General features: G+C 36.1%; 5 protein-coding genes across 6 annotated transcripts; 2 read left to right on the top strand and 3 right to left on the bottom strand.

Moving 5' to 3' along the window:
* Positions 1 to 322: 322 nt before the first annotated feature.
* LOC123209797 (putative receptor-like protein kinase At3g47110) lies at positions 323 to 894 on the bottom strand. The gene has a single exon (XM_044627939.1). The coding sequence runs from the start codon at positions 833 to 835 to the stop codon at positions 440 to 442; it is 396 nt and encodes a 131-aa protein (XP_044483874.1). The 5' UTR covers positions 836 to 894; the 3' UTR covers positions 323 to 439.
* Positions 895 to 1066: 172 nt separating this feature from the next.
* Positions 1067 to 2091, bottom strand: LOC123208621 (receptor kinase-like protein Xa21). Its single transcript, XM_044626151.1, has 2 exons — positions 1759 to 2091; positions 1067 to 1699 (listed from the first exon to the last, which is right to left on the bottom strand). The coding sequence occupies exons 1-2, from the start codon at positions 2089 to 2091 to the stop codon at positions 1067 to 1069; spliced, it is 966 nt and encodes a 321-aa protein (XP_044482086.1).
* A 7698-nt stretch (positions 2092 to 9789) lies between these two features.
* LOC123209281 (non-specific phospholipase C1-like) lies at positions 9790 to 13094 on the top strand. Its single transcript, XM_044627201.1, has 3 exons — positions 9790 to 11132; positions 11722 to 11898; positions 12541 to 13094. Exons 1-3 carry the CDS (start codon positions 10025 to 10027, stop codon positions 12852 to 12854), a joined length of 1599 nt encoding a protein of 532 aa, XP_044483136.1. The 5' UTR covers positions 9790 to 10024; the 3' UTR covers positions 12855 to 13094.
* A 701-nt stretch (positions 13095 to 13795) lies between these two features.
* On the top strand, positions 13796 to 15700 carry LOC123209282 (ammonium transporter 1 member 3). Its single transcript, XM_044627202.1, has one exon. The coding sequence runs from the start codon at positions 14101 to 14103 to the stop codon at positions 15502 to 15504; it is 1404 nt and encodes a 467-aa protein (XP_044483137.1). The 5' UTR covers positions 13796 to 14100; the 3' UTR covers positions 15505 to 15700.
* LOC123209284 (E3 ubiquitin-protein ligase AIRP2) lies at positions 15586 to 18053 on the bottom strand. 2 transcript variants are annotated; one of them, XM_044627205.1, is made up of 5 exons: positions 17785 to 18053; positions 17184 to 17334; positions 17004 to 17070; positions 16592 to 16826; positions 15586 to 15722 (listed from the first exon to the last, which is right to left on the bottom strand). In XM_044627205.1, the coding sequence occupies exons 1-5, from the start codon at positions 17850 to 17852 to the stop codon at positions 15719 to 15721; spliced, it is 525 nt and encodes a 174-aa protein (XP_044483140.1). In that variant the 5' UTR covers positions 17853 to 18053; the 3' UTR covers positions 15586 to 15718. The 2 variants fall into 2 exon arrangements, with proteins under 2 accessions (XP_044483140.1, XP_044483139.1); XM_044627204.1 differs by lacking the exon at positions 15586 to 15722 and adding an exon at positions 15863 to 16136.
* Positions 18054 to 20649: the final 2596 nt, after the last annotated feature.

A 20649-nucleotide genomic window follows, 5' to 3' on the forward strand; every position in this document is an offset into this window, starting at 1 on the left:
CAATCCTTAATTGCAGAAATTTTTTTATTTTTATCTTCGTTTCTTTCTTAGAATTCCTTTTTTGTTAAGGTTAAAGAGGGTCAAGACGCTTAAAATTAGGTTGAAATTATCATCTCTAATTTCAATATATTATGAATCTTATAGGGTTTTGGGTATGGCATGTAGGGCTTTTGTTGCATATGATTTCAGGTGTTGGTAAAGGAGGGTTGTTTTGAGATGGCACTAGACTTGTTTAAAGAAATTCCAATAGCTCCTATTGCTTCTGTTTTGGGAGCTTTATTTGAGGACTGGAAGATTCATGACAATGTTGAACTTCCTGGAAATCATGGAGCTTTAGCACTTCTACCTAATATATATGCCAAAACAGGGAAATGGGGTTTGTTTCTCAAGTAAGATAGTGTATGAGAACTTAGCTTAACATACAAAATAATCTAATTTATCAAATCCTAGTATTAAGAATCTTTTCTCTAGCAGAGCATAGTTTTGTCACAACTTCTTTCATCTCTATTCTCTCTGTTGCAGATTCCATTGAGCAGACGACTCCAGTTCTTACTACAGAGATTAAGCACTCCTCAGTTCCCCCTCTTCCGCCTATATGACTACTAAAATTCCCAACTTTCGTATCCAACAGTAGCGAAGGTTCAACAATCTCTATCACTTTTTCGTCCAAAGCCTTCATCGCAAATCTGTGCAGAGTTAACGCGTCGTTAAACATATCATCAGTGGGTCGTCTTCCTGTGAACATTTCCAGCAACAGAATTCCGAAGCTGTACACATCTCCTTTCGTACCCACTTCACCGGCCATGCTGTACTCTGAAAACACAGGTGTATTCATACTTTTAGTTGCAAATGATTAAAAAAAAGAAATTTAAATTGACCCAGGTTAGAAAAATTGGCCGAGTATGATAACTTTCATGGAGAAGGCTTAATTCAAGCTTCTGTTAGTCTTGTGAAACTTTTACTTATCCCCGTCTAACTAATATGGACTGTTCGGTTAACCAAAAAAGAAAAATTCAAATTAATACCGTGAATTTGTTACCTGGAGCAACATAGCCAATGGTTCCTTTTATCCCATCTGACCTTGATGGAGTTTTAGAAGAGATGCTTTGTGGGCAATCGGTAAGAATCTAGCTAGCCCGAAGTCACCCACGTGAGCCACCATCTTATGATCAAGGAGAATGTTACTTGGCTTTAGATCACCATGAACAACTGGAGGTTGGCAATGGTGATGAAGATATTCAATTCCATAGGCCACATCACTGGCTATGTTAAGTCTTTTAATGAGACTTAGATTAAGCACTTCAGCTTGATCATCGCTCTGGTGCAGCCAGTCCTCTAAACTTCCATTTTGCATGTACTCGTAAACTACAGCCTTGAAGTCAGAGCGTTTAAAGTCTATGCTTGAGCAAATAGTGATGATTTTGACCAGATTTCGATGACGAATTCTTCCCAGTGCTTGGCATTCAGCCAAAAAACTCTTGGAAGCCCCTTTTTGCTGAAGATTAAACACCTTTACTACAACTAAGGTTTTGTTTTCACCCAAAGTTCCTTTATACACCAAGCCATAGTTTCCCTGACCAATCATGTTTGCTGGTGAAAATTCATTAGTTACCTTACTCAGCTTTGCAAAAGAAACCATTGGAAATTGTTCTTCCATCTGAATCAGACCAGATTCACCAGGAGACTTCTTTGCTGATTCCTTCTTCGAGTAAAAGCAACGATGAGACATACCAATAAAATAAAACACGAGGCAATCACTGGAATCACTACTTTAAGCAGAATTCTGGTTGGTGTCCTCGAACTTTTCGAACTTTCAGCTTGACATGATGGCAAGTGCAATTCAGAAACACCTCCACAGAGCTTCTCATTGCCGATTAGCAAAACATTTTCTGCATTGCTGAAATTTCCTCTTGTTGGTACCTCACCCTCTAAGTGATTGTACGACAAGTCTAGAACTTCCAGGAAGGGTAAATTCTCAAGAAATTGTGGAATTTGGCCAGAAAAGTTGTTCCAAGAAAGATTTATCCCTATAATGCTTATCAAAGAACTTAGAGACTGAGGAATGCTTCCGCTAAAAGCATTGCCTTGCATAGATAGAATTTCTAAGCTTGTACAACACCTAGGGTAACAGGAATCCCACCGGAAAACCTGTTATTAGATACATCTAGATGTAACAGATTCTTCAAATTGCCCACTTCTAAAGGAAAAGGACCACTGAGAAGGTTATCATTTAGCTCTAGGAGAAGAAGGGATGTTATGCCAAAAATTTCAGCGGGCACAGTACCATTGATCAGCTTATTTTGGTTGACAGACAACACTAGCAAATTCTGACAATTTCCAAGGGATGGTATGCTGCCTTGCAAATTATTGGATCCTAATCTGAGATCGGTCAGCAGTGTTTAATTACCTAGGGAGTCAGGAATGTTCCCTTGTAATTTCTTCCAATCTCAGAGTTGCTAAGTTTTTTAGTTTACTGATGGCATTCGGAATAGGGCCAGTGATAAATTTGTTTGAGTCCAGGGCAAAGGCATTTAGATTGACAAGATTTTCTATTCCAGGAGGTATGGTGCCGGATATTTGATAATACCCCAGCACTATTTTTGTCACCGTTTGAGAGAGGTTGGCAATGGAATGAGGCAGCATCCCTCTAAATTGACTGTGATGTAAAGACAGAATATCCAATGTACTACAGTTTATTAAAGAGGTTAAAAAATCAAGATCATTGATCCCACTTCCCAAGAAATTATCACCCACATTTAGAACTTCTAGATTCTTAAGGCCACTAAAATCAATTGACACTCCCCTACTAAGTTGATTTTTCGCAAGGTTAAGCTCCACAAGATTTGAAGCATTGGAAAATGAAAGTGGGACAGAGCCAGTAAAGTTGTTTGTGGCAATGCTAAATTTTTGTAGGTTTGGAAGTGTGAAGCCTATATCAAGTGGTAGGCTTCCATGGAGTTCATTTAAAAGCAGTAAAAGATGCTGAAGGGAGGAGATGTTATACAGTGAAGGAGGAACCATACCGGAAAATTTATTTTCAGCTGCGTTGAAAAAAAATCAAACTTCTGAGTTGTCCAATGGAATCCGGGATTCTCCCATTCAAGTTGTTATTCGCTTTTATATCTATCTTTTCTAAAGCTGAAAGATTCCCAATGGAATCCGGTAGTTGACCACTTAGATAATTGTTATTGATGGACAGTGTCCTAAGATTCAATAAATTGCCAATTTCCGTTGGAATTTTTCCTGTAAGGTTGTTTCTGTTGGCAAAAAACTGGATGAGATTGGAGCAAAGAGACAAATTGCTTGGAATTTTTCCGGTAAAGGAATTGTTGTCCAGCATTAGAGTTTCCAAGGCAGAAAGACGACCAATTTCCGGGGGAATTTGGCCGTAGAAATTGTTGTTTGAGAGGTCAATGGACCAAAGGAAGCTGAGGTTTCCTATATAAGGCGATAAGGTGCCTCCTATTTTCTGGCTTCTCAAGTCCAACTCAACAGCTGTTTGGTACTGTTGGTGGCATGTAACACCTTTTCAGTCGCATAAGTCCACAGAACTGTTTCATGAACTCGTGGCTCCAAGTGGGTCAAAAAGCTGTGACTTTAGGGCTAACAATGCTATACGATCTGTTTCACTTGCTTTGGCTACGGTGGCAATGCACCTGAGGAAAATGACCAACTCTCTAATTGAATTTAAAATGCCAGGGAGCTTCATTTTAATTGCAGTAGAAGCTAGAAAAGAACTTGAATACTAAGCGTGGACGTCATTTGCATATCATCCCAAGCTTTATATAGCCCTGATGCTGACAATTTTTTTTTTCAATCTACGGGAAACACAAGGTAGCCTCCCCTTTAATATAGCTTTTGCCGTTGGCTATTTCTGATACAACTATAAGATTTCCTGGTAAAATGTAATTTGATAGATGGAGACTGCTCCGCATTGAAGACTCGCCTTCCAGCCTTGCCTCGTCTATTGTATTTTATTTTGTACGAATGACACTCTCATTCATATATTTAAACGTTTTTAAAAAGATAATATGAACTTCTCATGAACAATAGAAAACTTCAAGCCGGCCGCCGGTGAGATTGCATTAATTTCATCAATAATAAATGTTTTTCAGGTTCGGAAGACTGATTATCATACTATACGGTAGACTTGACCACAGTGGAACAACGCCTAGCAGAAAAGTGTATACAACAACCAATCGTTTAGCTTCTAATCTAGTAAACGATACGTCATTTGTTTGATCAAGGAGGTTGTTTTGAGATGGCATTAGAGTTGTTTAGAGAAATGGAGGTTGAAGCCTAATGATGTAATAATGGTGAAGGATTTGGAGCTCGGAAGCTGGATTTGTTCTTATATTGAAAAGAACGAGATAAAATTGGACTTGACTCTAAGTAATCCGATGCTTGATATGTGTGTGAAACAAGGGAGTTTGAAAGATGAAAAAATATTGTTTAATAAGATAGAAGAAAAATATATTATTTCCTGCACTACCATGATTGATGGGCATGCGAAATTGGGGGAGTATGATGCGGCTAGATGTGTTTTAGATGCCATGCCAAAACAAGAGATTGCTACATGGATTGCCCTCATATCAGCTAATGAACAGAATGGGAAGCCAAAAGACGCTTTCTTTGCAGCTCAGCAAGAATGTGAACCCTGATGAGGTCACTTTTGTAAGTACTTTGTCGGCCAGTGCTCAGTTGGAGCAATGGATGCAGGTGAGCAGATCCATGCAAAAATAAAGAACCGAGGTGTCAATTTAAAATTGTTATCTCACCACCTTACTTGTTGACATGAATTCTAAGTGTGGGAATCTTGAGAAGGCACTTCAGGTATTTTATTCAGTGAAGAGGAGAGGCATATCTATTTGGAGTGTCATTATCGCTGGTTTGGCTACGTGTGGGAAGGGGAGAGCTGCTATAGATTTGTTCTATAGAATGCAAGAAGCTAAGGTCAAGCCCAGCCCACTGACATTTATTACTATGTGCCAGTAACTCCAAGTGCTTCTGTATGGGGGGCATTACTTGGGGATTGTAAGATTCATAACAATGTGGAGCTTGCCTGGACATGCTTGTAGCTGTTTGCTGGAGTTGGAACTTGAAAATCATGGAGCTTTAGTGCTTCTATTCCATATATATGCCAAAACAGGGAAATGAGAGAATGTTTCTGAACTCAGTTGCTAAGCTTATATCTAGGCTATATGATAGAGAGAGGTCATTGAGGGATATGTAAATGTCCACTTCTCTTTGATTGTTTACATGATTTTTGTGCTCCGTGGTGCTATCATGTCAAGAGATCAGATTGATAAAGCTGTGACTTCAGGTCCTGTCATTGTTTTGTTGAAGGATTGTGACTCTGAGTTAGTTGACTTGAGGCTGGAAACTCGCATTTGCTGCTCTTATAATATCCAAGTTAAATGAAACTTGCACCAGCATTTATTGTTACATTAATGACTTTCTATCTCCAAGGAGATGCCTCTCTTTATTTTTGTTGCTTCATTACCAAGATGGCATGTGGCCCTCTATTATTTAGTACTGAATAATTTTAGAACCAAAATGTTGCAGGCTTCAAGCCCCCTGAATTCATCCTATTGTTAAATCCTGCAAACTGGAGCGCCAGTCTTCACTTGGATTGGGAATCTCTCATCTACCAGTGACCATGATCTTCTTGACAGAATTCTTGAACTGATTAATGAATGCAAAAATGATCTCTGTGCTTGAATATGATTTCCTTTGGTGCGGCCTATCTTTCAGGTGAAAGAGATATACAATTTCACACAGGATCATTTGACAACTGAAGATGTCTTAGTCCTAGATTGCCAGAGAGAAATATATGTTTGGATTGGATGCCATTCAAATGATAAATCAAGACAAGAGGCCCTTGGACTGGGCTTGGTAATTGCTTAATTTAACTCTCTTGGTTTAATAATTTGATGGCCTGGTAATCACAAATTGAATGTAGCTTATCGGAAATCAGTAACCAATATTAGGAGATCATTAAACTAAGTAAACAGAATAATATCTTTAGGAAAACTGATGGCACAAAGTAAATTTCGGCTTATGGTTTATTTAACTGATTGCTCAGGCGCTTGCTATGGTTTGAGAAACAAATCTATCAGTTCAAATGGCTTGTAAAGAAATGGGAGCCCTGCGTATGAGGTTCAAAACTGAACTCTACAAATGCTAATAGAAGGGTCAGTGAAACTCCAATACCCAGGAAGCTGTTTTCAGAATTAACTCCTAATCAAGGTGGCCCTGGTAACTCCCCTGACGGTAGAAACAAGCAGCCCTTCTGGGAATGTGGATGTCACTCATGTTACTGGAAATAAGGCCAAGTTAAATTTATTAACATATTCTTACGCAAGATTGAGAGCGGATTCAACGGACCGCTTGACAGACACAGATGTTACAAAAAGAGCAGCGCTTTTCTGAATTTGCTTTATAATGTAATAAATCTATTGACTGTACTCTCACCTGAAACATTGTCTTTACCTTCTTGGAAAGTCAAGATCTCCGCAGGAATCTAAAGGAATATTTTTTAGATGCTGCGTTACCAACAGGAATCTACAGGAGTATCTTTTAGATGCGGTGTTACAAAAATGACTAGTTGTAGATTCGCTACCACCCAGTCAGTCTGCAAAGGCTGATCTCTAATTTGCAGTTGAAGGGAATTGGTTATGTCATTAGACGTCAGTTTTGTCGCAAAAGACGTCATCAGTGTCCAATGAAGATAAGAAACGTTTGAACTAGCATTCAATGATTTATTTCAAACACTAACCTCATGTGTTGTTATTCATGAATCATGTGTGATAGAAGAATTATTATTTTTATATTTAATATGAATAATAATATAAAAGTAATAAAGAGTTATTTTATTTAAAAGATATTATATATAATTATTTTAAAGTGTCGTTTTTATTTTAAAATTTTAATAAGTAAAAATTAGTGATAATCAAATTATTATTTATATTATCTATTATATTACTATTAATAATAAAATATTATAAAAAAATTATTCAAATTTTTTATTAATTACAAATTACAAATAAAAAAAAATAGATTTATATATTAATGTTTTAACATCATTAACCAAACACAATCTTAAGGTAAATTAATTTTCTCAATTAAGGTTTCGATTAAACATTTTTCCACTCCGAAATGATATAAATAATACATTTTAAAAAAGTGAAATTATTGTTTTTTCTTACTATTTCACTCTTTTAATTATCATATAATACAATTAAATAAAAATTAGAAATAAAATTTTTAAATATTTAAATTATATCAACTTATTTGTTTTCCTTTTTTCTCTCCACCCTGCACTCTGTCTTCCTTTCTTCTCAATTTCAAGTCAGGGTTGATTTCACCCTTTTTCTCTTCTCCTCTTTTCCTCCATTCCTCTTCTTCCTTTCGATCGATTCAATGATTTGAATTCAATTGATGAATTGATTGTTGATTGACTCAACAATAAATTTATTGATTCGTCAATTGATTTAGCAATGAATCAATCGATTTATCAATGTCAACTTTTAATCGATGAATTGTTATAGAATTGATTAATGAAAAATTGTTGTCGATCAAAAGTTTTATCACAGTGAAAGAGATAGTCGCGGGGATTGTCATCAATGAGATTGTGGTGGCCATGAAGCATTTGTGCTTATGGTTAAAGTTTTCAAAAAATTTTAAAAGTTAAATTATTATGTTTAAAGCATTTGAGTTTAATTTCAAATTATTTTTTAATTTTTTTAAATTAATAAATAACAAAATTATTATTTTATTTTTATAGTTTTTTTAATAGAATTTGATTTAAAATAACAAAATATTTTTAAGGCCAAACCTTAAGTGACTCTTAATCTCCATACTTGCTTCCAGGAGAGAATGGAGACTTGCAGTGGAAGCACAGGCAATTTTCATAGGACGTGAAAGCTACATGTTGTATCCAAATCCAATCATATGATTTAACGATAACTAACTTTTGACCCTGCTTTTGACCTTAAAAACTTGAACAACACTGCCCAGTGCACAGAGATCACACTGAACTAAAAGGCAAGGAACAAGAAAACAAGTCAGTTCAATGATCTCTTCTTCAGCTTACCCAGAAATTAAACAAATCTTATTGGATGAGCTTAATTTATGAACAGGTCAGCATGTGATTCTGGAATGATTCGTCGGACGCATGTGTCAGAAGAGTCGTTTGTGATCCAGACAGAAAAGAAGCTCCATATGCATCTCTAAGCACCAGTTCTAATCAGGACAACTGGGTTGGTTTTGTTTCAACTCCTTTGTGTCAATATAAAATAGGCTCTGACGAAAATAGAAGAAAAAAGACTGCACCAAATGAAACCTTAACACCAAATGACCCGCTTCCGAAAATCATGATTATTGACTTGTGGGAATTTCAGGTTCGCAGGTCGGTAGGATTTGGAGGCCTTTTGTTTTCACATCACAAGTGCATTTCTCTGATTAAACGAGGAAACGTCTCATTTTCTGCCATTTGATTATTTTCATATAATATATAATACGTATTTTATATTATAATATAATATAAACAAAAATACTATATATAATAAGATGCATCATAATTAATATAATATATATTACTGTTATAGATCTATATATTTTAAAAAAATATATAATATAATAATGATGTATATAACAATTTTTAAATTTTCAAAGATATTTATTATATTTTTAAAAATAATAAAATATTAATTATATTTTTTATTATTTTATTTTTTAAAAGTTACATCATACAATACGGTATAATACTTAATACATAATACATAAAATTAGATTTTTAATATACGATAGAGACATAATTCAACTACCATGATTATCACTCCTTAGGTTTATCCTGTGGAGGCTTATTTGTACTTTACGGTTGAAGGGAACTAGTGAAAGTAATGATATATATACATATTTTTTTATATAATTTGGATATATGAATTATGTATCATTATATGTATACTCAATGTATATGCTAAAAGTAAGAGTAGTTTCGAACTAAGTTGAATCAAGCGTGAGCTTGACTTGACTTAAGTGAAGTCAACCTCGAGCTAGTTGAGCTCATCTTAAAAGTATTTAAGTTCAATTTGTTTGAAAATAGTCAAGTATTAGTTTAGCTCGAATTCAAATTTGAATTGAGTTTTTAGCTTGACTCATCATTTTAATATATTCTCATTGAATTTTTTTTAAATTTATAAATTTGATGAATTGAATAATTTTAAAGTTTAAATTTAAAAATATTTTCCATATTCAAACTCAAACTTACAGTTATTAGAGTTGAGTTTATTTTTTATTCGAATTTAAGTTGCCATTAAATTCGAATCTAAATAATTTGACTCTACCCCAAATCTAACCAAATGTGTACATTCCTTTCCTAGTTTTATTGAATTGGTAATGCCGTCAGTTTTGTCGTAAATGACGTGGACTTACAGGTATCCCAACGAAGAGATAAGAAATATCTGGATATGCATTTAATAATCGTAATTCATGTGAGACAGAAGAGTCATTTTCTTTGTGGTAAGTTGTGCAGGACGATAATTAACGCCTAAGAAATAACAAACCGTCCTTCCTTAGTCCCTTTATTGCTCAAAAACAAAAACACGATTTTATCCTAAATAAAATAATTATATACGAATTTTGTCCAAAACCTTCTTTGAATAATCTAATGTGATCCCCCAAACCAAAAGTCTAATTATTATTATTTTCATGAATTTATTGAAATTTTTTAAATTTAAACTAGAATTCTCAAATTTATTCTATAGATGCCTGATGGCCCCCGGCACCAACACTAAGCGACAGTCAACGAAGCCACAGCCGGTCCCCTGTAACGTCTGTCACACCTAATGACGCCACGTGTCCGATGCTATGGTTGATGCTCAACCTATGATTTGAAGTTTCCCCTAAACCTTCAAATTCTCAAGGTGTTACCAAGTTTGCTCATTTACCACGCAACTCTATCATTAATTTTTTAGCTTTCTCTCTGTTTATCACCGGCTTCTCCGATTTCCGATCGCCGGATATGGAGTATTGCCGGCGGCGAGCGTCTCTCACCTTTATTTTTTTCATCTACCTCATCGTTTCATCTCAGTCCCTCGAGTTTAACAGTTTTCGCAAACGCCACAAAATCAATGGCCCGATCAAGACCGTTGTGGTTGTCGTCATGGAAAACCGCTCTTTCGATCACATCCTTGGCTGGCTCAAGTCAACCCGGCCGAATATCGATGGACTCACCGGGAAAGAGTCAAACCGGGTCAACGTCTCTGACCCCAACTCTGAGGAAGTATTCGTTTCTGATGACGCTATTTTCGTTGACCTCGACCCAGGCCATTCGTTTCAGGCGATCCGGGAACAAATATTCGGGTCGAATGAAACCTCCGCCGACGAGGCTCCGATGAACGGATTCGTGCAGCAAGCGGAGGGTATGGACCCTGGGATGGCGAAAAATGTCATGAGCGGGTTCAAACCCTCCCGTGTGCCGGTTTACACTGAGTTAGCTAACGAGTTCGCAATTTTCGACCGGTGGTTCGCGTCGGTCCCGACTTCGACTCAACCGAACCGGTTCTACGTTCACTCAGCCACGTCACATGGTGCCAGTAGCAACGTCAGGAAAGACCTAATCCACGGCTTTCCTCAGAAAACAATTTTCGACTCACTTGACGAAAATAACCTCACGTTTGGAATATATTACCAAAACATCCCCGCCACTCTGTTCTACAAGTCTCTGAGAAAATTAAAGCACATCGTAAAATTCCACGACTACGCGCTTAAGTTCAAGTTGCACGCAAAGCGCGGGAAGCTGCCGAACTACGTAGTGGTGGAGCAGCGTTACTTTGACGTGAACTTGTTTCCAGCGAACGATGATCACCCGTCGCACGACGTGGCGGAAGGTCAGAGGTTCGTGAAGGAGGTGTACGAGACACTGAGGAGTAGTCCTCAGTGGAACGAAATGGCGGTGTTGATTACGTACGATGAGCACGGGGGGTTTTACGATCACGTGCCCACTCCAGTCTCTCACGTGCCTAGCCCCGATGGAATTGTTGGACCCGACCCTTTTTACTTCTCGTTTGACCGGTTGGGTGTTCGAGTCCCCACTTTTTTGATCTCGCCATGGATTGATAAAGGAATTGGTGAGTTTTAATACTAATTATTGTTTAAAATTTTCGTTGAATCCTGTGGATCTTTATAGTTTTAATCTTGACGGGATATGGTTTCTGAGCTGTGTTTTTGGTTGCGATAGTTAATTTGGTTAATGTGGAATTTCTTTAGCATGAAACACTTAAGTCGATGGTTTATTGTTTCTGGGAAGTTAGTTAATCTCTTTTGATAGGAAAGGGCCGAAAGGCTGAAGGAAGCTTGCGCTCTCCTACTGTTAATGCTGGGATGGGACATAATAATTATGGAGATGTGGTTATAACATAGATGTCTATGCACATGAGAGGCAATCTTATTTGCATTCGTAGGACTATGGGAGGCTTTAACTAATGCAATATTGAATCGGGCAATTAGAATCAATACTTCTATTATTTGTTCTGCTTCTGGTGGTCATGTATATAGGTCTAGATTTGTGTGATTTGGGTTAATGGACAACCAATGGTACCTTAAGATTATATAGAACCGTTTGAGAAAGGCTACTTCATTACTATTGAAACCATAGATTATTCTACGTAATTTATTGTTTGCTTTGACCTGTGATTTGCTCTTAATTGTTTGCTGCAGTGATCCATGAGCCAGAGGGGCCAACACCATATTCACATTATGAGCATTCCTCAATACCTGCAACTGTAAAGAAACTCTTTAACTTAAAATCCAACTTTTTAACAAAGAGGGATGCTTGGGCTGGCACCTTTGAGAAGTATTTTTTCCTCCGGGATACTCCACGTGATGATTGTCCAGGTTGGAATCTAACCCACTGATCGACAATGGTGTTTTTACTGTTTGGTTTTTTGATTTGCAAACTCATATATGTATTTGATATGCGGATGGTCTTGTTCTTAACCTGAAACTTGCCTTTTATATGTAATTTATGATTGCTTTGTCCTGGACATGTTTCTTCTAACAAGAATTATAGATGGAAAAGAATTTAAATGTCAATAACCTATATCCCTTCTCTAATTTAAAGGTCATGACTTAACTTGATCAAATGCTTCTTTATGTTTCCCTCTCTTAAAAGCATGTTCCTTCCACCTATTCTTCGGCTACTTTCATTGGTGAAACCCTGTTGAGAGTGTGATACCTCAAGGCATTATTTAGCAAGCATTTCATGGGGTGGGTGTAAATTCAAAAACCACTTTCAAAAGCTACTTACTTTTTCATGCCACTTTAATTTTGTGTAAGAAAATTTAATCACAGCTTGGTAGCTGCACACACATTATGAATTGTTAAATGGGCTTCATGTAATAGTTAGGTGTAAATTTATGTGACATAAGGTTTGGATATGAGTTTCATATGGAAGATTTTCTTTCTAAAGCTTGTCATCAACCAGTCTTTATCTTCTTGCATCCATGATTCAAAATTAATCCTGAAACTTGGATGCAGTTACCCTGCCAGAGGTGAAGATGTCACTTAGACCATGGGGACCAAAGGAAGATGCAAAACTCTCAGAGTTCCAAGTTGAATTGATCCAGCTTGCATCACAGTTAAATGGTGATTACATCTTGAAAACTTACCCATATATTGGCGAAAGCATGACAGTGGGTGAAGGCAACAGATATGCAGAAGATGCTGTCAAGAGATTCCTGGAAGCTGGAAGGGCTGCTTTAAAAGCTGGAGCCAATGAATCTGCCATTGTAACAATGAGACCTTCCCTCACTAGCCGATCTACAGGAGGAGGTTACAGCAGCTCTATGTAAACTTATTGATGCTTTCTACTACCACCATCTGTACATTCATAATTCATATCCTGTACTGTTGTATGTACATATAATATCTCCACTTTAGCATATGCATCTAGTTACTATAACTAGCCGTAGCTGGATTAAAAATTATAAGGTAGCGAGAATGTCAAAGCTCATGGCACTGTATCCCTAGTTATATTATGTAATGGTGGATGACTTAGGGAGGCTAATGAAGTTATGAATATTCAGATCTCATTTAGTTCCAAAGCCTGAAAGCAAGACTCACAGGTCCTAGCTTGAGCATGGTTAGACTCTTTGTTTTTTAATGATTTTGTAATTTGTTTGCATCGGTTTTGCCTTATTGATGTGGTAGCTTCACTGTTCTCTTCTATAATTTGAGCTGGTGTAGAATGGATGGGGAGGAGTGGAGCCACCAACGGAAGACGACTTGGAAGCATTAATATAATTTTGTCAATCGAGTATAAATCAAGTATTCTTCTGAGACCTGCATCTAATTATATGTTATTATGCACCATTAAGAATTAATATTAAGCTTCCACCTTGCATGCCATGGGATTCACTTAATGAAATTTTGTGTCTCAAAATTTATAAACCACATCAAATCACGAAAATTTCCAACCAATCAGGTGATTCTAGATTTGATTCGGCAGAATCTCAATTAATCAAGTACCAGAAAGTCCTCAAAATCCGTAAGATCTTGACAATTCTTTTGAAGAACAAATAAACTTTCCTTACAGGTGCAGCACTTTCCAGCACCATGAAAAGGTCACAGCAGCACTATTCATCAACCAAATAAACTCAACAATGAATTTTGATCTGCCCTACGCATATATTTTGGTAACTCATGTCAGTACCTAAAATCTTGAAATAGGATTTTCTTTATAAAATGAAGAAATCTTATTTGAATCCAATCATGTTTTTAGGACAAAAGTGACCACATCAAACAATCAAACTCTCGTGACAACCTGAACAACTAGTTCTAAGTTTATCTCTTCATTTTCAAGTCACTGAACTAGAACGCACGACTAGTCAATAGCTCCTGTGTGTATCAACAAATTGTACCACACACAAATATATTATAAGAAGGTATGGTCAGAAGAATATCTATAGCTACCATTCAACCTATACCATTTACGTCAACAAAACTATCGATCTATATCTTCTTTCTTCCTTAAGCACCAACCATCTTTTGCCCTTTATCTACCTCTCTCCCTCCCCTTCTTCCTCTTTTTCTCAAGGAATGATGGAGGTTTCTTGGGAAAAAAGTGTCACAGACTCTATTAACACTGTTTATCTTCTCTTTTCTGCGTATTTAGTCTTTGTCATGCAACTTGGTTTTGCCATGCTATGCGCTGGCTCAGTCCGAGCCAAAAATGCCATGAACATCATGCTTACAAATGTTGTTGATGCTGTTGTTGGTAGCATTTCGTATTACCTCTTTGGCTTTGCTTTTGCATTTGGTGATGGCTCTGGTGCTAACCCTTTCATTGGCACAAGCTTCTTTGCTCTCAAAGATATTCCCAATAGCACTTATGACTATAGCTATTTCCTTTATCAATGGGCTTTTGCCATAGCTGTTGCAGGAATCACCAGTGGCTCCATAGCTGAGAGAACCCAGTTCAGTGCTTACCTTGTTTTTTCATTTTTCCTTAGTGGGTTTGTGTACCCAGTTGTGGTTCACTGGATTTGGTCATCCAGTGGTTGGCTTAGCCCTAGTTCAAGTGACTTGCTGTTTGGTTCTGGTGCTATTGACTTTGCTGGCAGTGGTGTGGTGCATTTAGTAGGTGGCATTGCTGGGCTTTGGGGTTCTCTGATTGAAGGCCCTCGTGTGGGCCGTTTTGATGCATTTGGCAAGCCTGTGCCAATGCGTGGGCACAATGCGACCTTAGTGGTTCTTGGCACATTCTTGTTGTGGTTTGGTTGGTTTGGGTTCAATCCTGGCTCATTTGATCAAATTCTTGTGGCTTATCCTTCCACCACTGATCAAGGTAACTGGACTGGAGTTGGTAGGACTGCAGTTACAACAACATTAGCCGGGTCAACAGCCGGACTTGTAACACTGTTCGGCCGGCGATTACTAGTCGGCCATTGGGATGCACTGGATGTTTGCAATGGGTTGCTCGGTGGGTTTGTTGCAATCACTTCGGGCTGTTCAGTGGTTGAGCCATGGGCTGCTATTGTTTGTGGGTTCGTTTCAGCTTGGGTCTTGATTGGGCTCAACATTTTGGCACTGAAACTGAACTTTGATGACCCATTAGAGGCAGCCCAATTGCATGGTGGGTGTGGCGCTTGGGGTTTGATATTCACAGGGTTGTTTGCCAAAGAGGAATTTGTGATTCAAGCTTATAATTCAGGAGAGAGTGGTGTAGAGAGACCCTATGGTCTCCTCATGGGTGGGGGCTGGGGTCTAATTGGAGCACAAGTGATTGAGCTTTTGGTGATCGTGGGATGGGTTAGTGTAACAATGGGACCTCTTTTCTATGCGCTTCATAAGCTAAGTGTTCTTAGAATCCCTATCGAAGAAGAAATTGCAGGGCTTGATATATCCAGCCATGGAGGATATGCTTATGCTGCTCATCCAGAAGAAAGCCACCCTCGCTTTTATTTAGATTATATGCGGTTACAAGATAGTAACCGTAACTAGATTGCTACTGCTCCACTGGTCTAGAGTCTACAATTCCATTTGATTTGTTTGTGTTCCACTCGATCATATTTCTGTGATTGATGGCTCCATGTCCAATCTGTGCTTATTTTTTCAGTTGCAGCAAGTGTAAAATTTCAATGTATCAAATTCCCCAATCGACTTGTAAAAAGGGTGTCAAGTTGAATATTCTTTCTCATCGTGAAGTCAAAAAATATCACCTGCAACACTTTAACAGGGAGATTATATGTACAACATAAAACCTGAGAATCAAAGTCACTACTGTTGTCCAGACCAAAAGAAGAAACATGAAGTGCTCGTCAAGAAAACTTTTACAGTTAATAGGGTGGGCATTGAAACATATAGAATTATGTTTTTTATTACATCATATACAGTGAGTTTCAAAGCCTGTACATAAAAGCCATCACCTAACGTGACAATCATGGGGAACAAAGACGTGATCTGGAATAATTAGTGGCAATTTATCAATGTACATGAACAGCCTTTTACAGTTCTCTCTTAAAATCGCAGATAGATCAACAATTTCACACTTATCGGTGTATATCCAGAGGTCGCCTGAGTTGACCCTTCTGAGACTATCCCGACAAAAGGGACATGACTGGGACCGTCCTCGCCTGAGATTAAAACAAACCAATACAGCATGCAACACTGACAGATGCAACAGAATGCAAATGCAGGTAAATACTGAACCCCTAACTGTGTGAGAATCATCTTTTAATTATACTCTACAATCTGGTGAGAAGGCCTTACTTCCATCATACATGAGCACGAGCACCAGGAAGTTAAATGCTCACTCCATAAAAAGTAATAAAAAGTGCACCAGAAATTTAATAGATTGCCATCATTAATCCAAAGGCAACAAAATAAGGGCTGGCACTTGTTTTGAGAGTCCCATTTTCTTCATCAAATAGACATGCATCTCAGCAAAAATGGAGTTAAGAGACCCTACTTATCCTAAGGTTCATACAGAAAATCTGGAAGGTGATTCCATTTTGAAATATGAATGGATAGACACCATTGTTATATAATATAATAAACCACGTGTTAGGAAACAAGAAAGAAAGCTTACCAATCCCGATAACATTTCAAACATAAAGAATGGCTGCAATTAGGCAATACAACCTTGTTGTTCATTTCCATACATATCCCACATTCCACTTCCCTTTCCATGTCAATTTCAGAGCACTTCCCCCTTTCCAATTCGTCCTTCCTTCTGTACTTGAGATTACATAAATCTTTTTGTTTCCGATCTTCCAAATCTGTGATGCCCTTTTGAAGTTGCAACAAAGAAGGAAATATCACCCCTGTTAAAAGCCATACTTAATCCATTAATGCACAATCTTCTACTTCAGTGAACAAAACATCTTCTCTCTTATGAGTAAATATATTTGTCAAAGGGGAAGAAAAGGGGTTGCACCAAAAGAAAGTATTGTCAGCAATTTAGTAAATTCACCATCTGTCAGTGAAAGTGTGATACTCACCATAAAATTCTCTGATACTCGCTTTCCTTTCTTGAACAGACATGGTGGTCTTGCCATCAGCATAAGTCTATATTAATCCGAACAAAATTATTGTCATAAAAAAGTTATCTACATTGTTGTTGGTAATGCAATCTAACATATTCTTGCAAACAAGAAATTAACATTCTCAAAGGAATATACCATATAAATAAGAATTCTAAGTAAACCAAGGGCGCCAGCTAGGTGACAGTCAGTCCACTGAACAAGAAACAGAAAAAATTGAGCTGCTGGACTGTAGGATAGTCTCATCTGAAGACGGGCTCCATCCGTCTCCCTCGGATAATCCAAAGCCCTGCAATAACAGCATGAAAATAAGACCTCTAATCTTCTGTGGAGATGCTCAAAGACAAATTAAAACAAAACCAAATGAAATTATCACAAAAAAAAAAAAAAAGGAAAAGGAATTTCAAGTAATTTTGCTTGTAAAAAATTAATATAAATCAACATTCCACCAGCAGCATCACAAACAAATTAACAATGCAAATTCAATCAAGACATTTCAAGAGCAAAACGGCACCGACTGGATCATTCTTGACATCTTGACTTCAATCACCCCATCAGTAGATTAACAATATATATGTGACCATCCGAATTCAATCATTCAGATACAAAATCCTAAATTTAAACAGTTCAAATTTAAAAAGTTAAAACCTTCCATATTCTGACACAAAAATTAAAAATTAAAAATTAAAAAAAATAAGAATAATAGAGTTTAAAACAGAGAGGAGAGAGAGATTTGTACAGAGTGTTGGCGTGCTGAATATCAGCTTCGAGCGCTTTGAGAGAATCTTTGAAAGATGACTTTCCCATGGCCAGGTACGATCCCGGAAAACAATTCCCATCAACCAAACAGAAAAACAAAAGGGATAATTCTGGAAACGTCTTATTCGTCTCGATAATCAAAATTCAAAGGCTTCGTGATTTGAAATAAAAACTAATCGTCGTACAAACCAATAAAGAGATGAACCAGTGACAAGCCCAACCTTGAAACACTGTCAGTTACGAGTTACCTTGTAGTTTGAGAGAAAGTGGATTCTCAGTTACCAATTTGCCCTTGCCACGTCAACTCAATTATTCTTATATCTTATTTTATAAATTCAATTAATTTGTATGGCTAGGAAATATTAATATTTGTATCTTATATTGCCTTTTATTCGTGCTATACTCGAATTGAAATTTAATATGAATTTTTAGAATTTTCTAGACATAAGTTTAAGTGTCAATATTTTCAATTTGAAAGGGTAGAGTTGGTATTTTGTCAAATTGTAAGTCTGGAAGAAACGGTGTTGAAATGACTTCAAATTATGTTATGACGTGGCGATAATGATGGGCTGGTAAAGAGAGCAGTGTGGAGTAGCCCGTAGAGGACCCGCTGGCGCAAGCCTCAAGTTTCATAAACCCGACGAGAAGGCATACTTGAATAGACAATAATACCCTTGATTAGTACATTCATTTAATTAATAGACGACAATCTGTTGATCACGACAACAAAAGGAAGTAGACATGAAGGTAAAATATGCCAAAAGGATACTCCCCGCCCCAGGTATAATAATACCATAATCTGTCATTTTCTCATTTTTTTTAAACCGTAATGCCTATTTATCAGTCAATTTTTTTGGTAAAAATTTTAATTAAAATTATCAATAAAATTATTATTAAAAAAATTTTAAAAATTAAAAATTAATTATATTTTTTTCCAAACATTAAAAATTAACAATTCTCACTTATTTAAAATTTGAAAATTAACATTTTTCACCTTCGTAACTTATTTTTCTCCTCCAGTGAAATTTTTGCTTTAGTCGTCTATCGACTTTCCACCATCTTCAAAGTCGGTTGATCTTCTTTCTTTAATGACTGTTTTCATCAAACAAAAATAAATTGTCTTCGTTCGATGATCTTCATCTCTTCGATTGGGTGAAGATAATTCATCTTCGACCTGAGTCAAAAGAATTGTCTCATAGTCGAAGACTTATCGCCTAGATGATTTTCATTTGGTCATTGGATTCACTATACAATGAAACATTTAAACAATCATCTGAACGATGATTAAACATAACAAATGTAATAATTGACATCAACGATGATTTATAGTGAAAATGAGATGTCGCTGGTGTTAGAAATAGTGATTGGAGGTGAAAAAAAAAATTTAGATTTTGGGGTAAGAGACAAATGTGATTTTTTAAATTTGAAAAAGTTGTTAAAATAAGTAAATTTATGAATTTTTAAAAATCAGAAAAAAATAATAAATTATATATATTTTAAATAATATTATTATAATAATAATTTTATTTTTAATTTTAATTAAAATTTTTAATAAAATTTAATTCATAAATAAATATTTAAATATTTTTTGAAGTTAAGAGGTGACATTCTATACTTCTAGATGCTTGAAATGAGATCAAGACTATAAAATAATTAAAAAATATGTCTGTCCTTAATGGAGATGCTCCAATGGATAAGATCAAAAGCCAATGCATAATCATTATTATCCAATCTGCCTAAGTTAATCAGAGAGAAGAGTCAACTCTTTAAGTCATGACATCATTCTTTTCATCTGACGGTGGACATGCCTTAGGAAGCAGCTCTATTCACTAATTTTAATTAGAGTAAATTATTATTTCTCCAAAGATTTAAGAAAAATCACAGTTTTTACTCTTTTCTATTCTTAGATTATAAATTCCTACAACAACTAATTTCATTAATCATACAAATTATAATATTATTCCTTGTTAGATGATGAATCCATCTTGATGATATCTTTTCGTAATAATTTTAGTTGTCACCTAGTGCAATCTAAAGCCTAAATCACATCTAACGTACGATTTTGATTCAATTGTATCTTGATTAATATGATCTTCAAAATGATTCTACTAAGTTGTGTTGTTCATCAGGGCTTCTTTGTCTGTCATTGATTTTTGTTGTCATTGAAACAGAAGAAAAAGGATAAGATGAAAATAGTATTAGACAAAGCTTGATTATTAGAAAATAAAAATAAAAATGAAAACCCTAAAAGAAAAAATATAATTTTAAAAAACGTAGGATTTGAAAAAATTATAAGTTTTTAAAATAAGAAAAGTGGGGGGAGAGAGAGGGCGAATGAGATAATTTTTTTTTAAATATTTACTAATAAAATAAAAATTATACTCTTAAATTTAATAAATTTTATTTTAAATTTTTAAAATTTAACGAACGAAAGTTAATAATGGGCTAAACCTCTGTGTGAAAATAAGTCTTTTTGGCCATAAAACAAAGACATGGAAAAGGTCATTGAAATCGAGAAAGTCCATGTCTTTTAATTATGAGGATTATTTTTGTGACTTTTATATTTTACTTGTCTCTCTCGTCTTTAGCTCAGTTTGGGGACTTCAACTTCATCAACCTGAGGAAATTAGAAACACGGGTTTCTTTACCATGTTCTAATGGATAATGAATCCCGGAAACTCTCAAATAGAATAAAAAGGAAAGCGAAATTCTCATGTATGTCATTCGAACCCTCTTAATTCGTGAAGTTCCAATAATACTTCAGATTGAATCTAAACTTTTTTTCTCAGCTTGAATCCGGAGATTGGATCTTTGATTGATCCATTATATCAACAACATTCTTAAC

Source organism: Mangifera indica, chromosome 2, assembly GCF_011075055.1.
Source record: "Mangifera indica cultivar Alphonso chromosome 2, CATAS_Mindica_2.1, whole genome shotgun sequence".
Classification (NCBI taxonomy): Eukaryota; Viridiplantae; Streptophyta; class Magnoliopsida; order Sapindales; family Anacardiaceae; genus Mangifera; species Mangifera indica.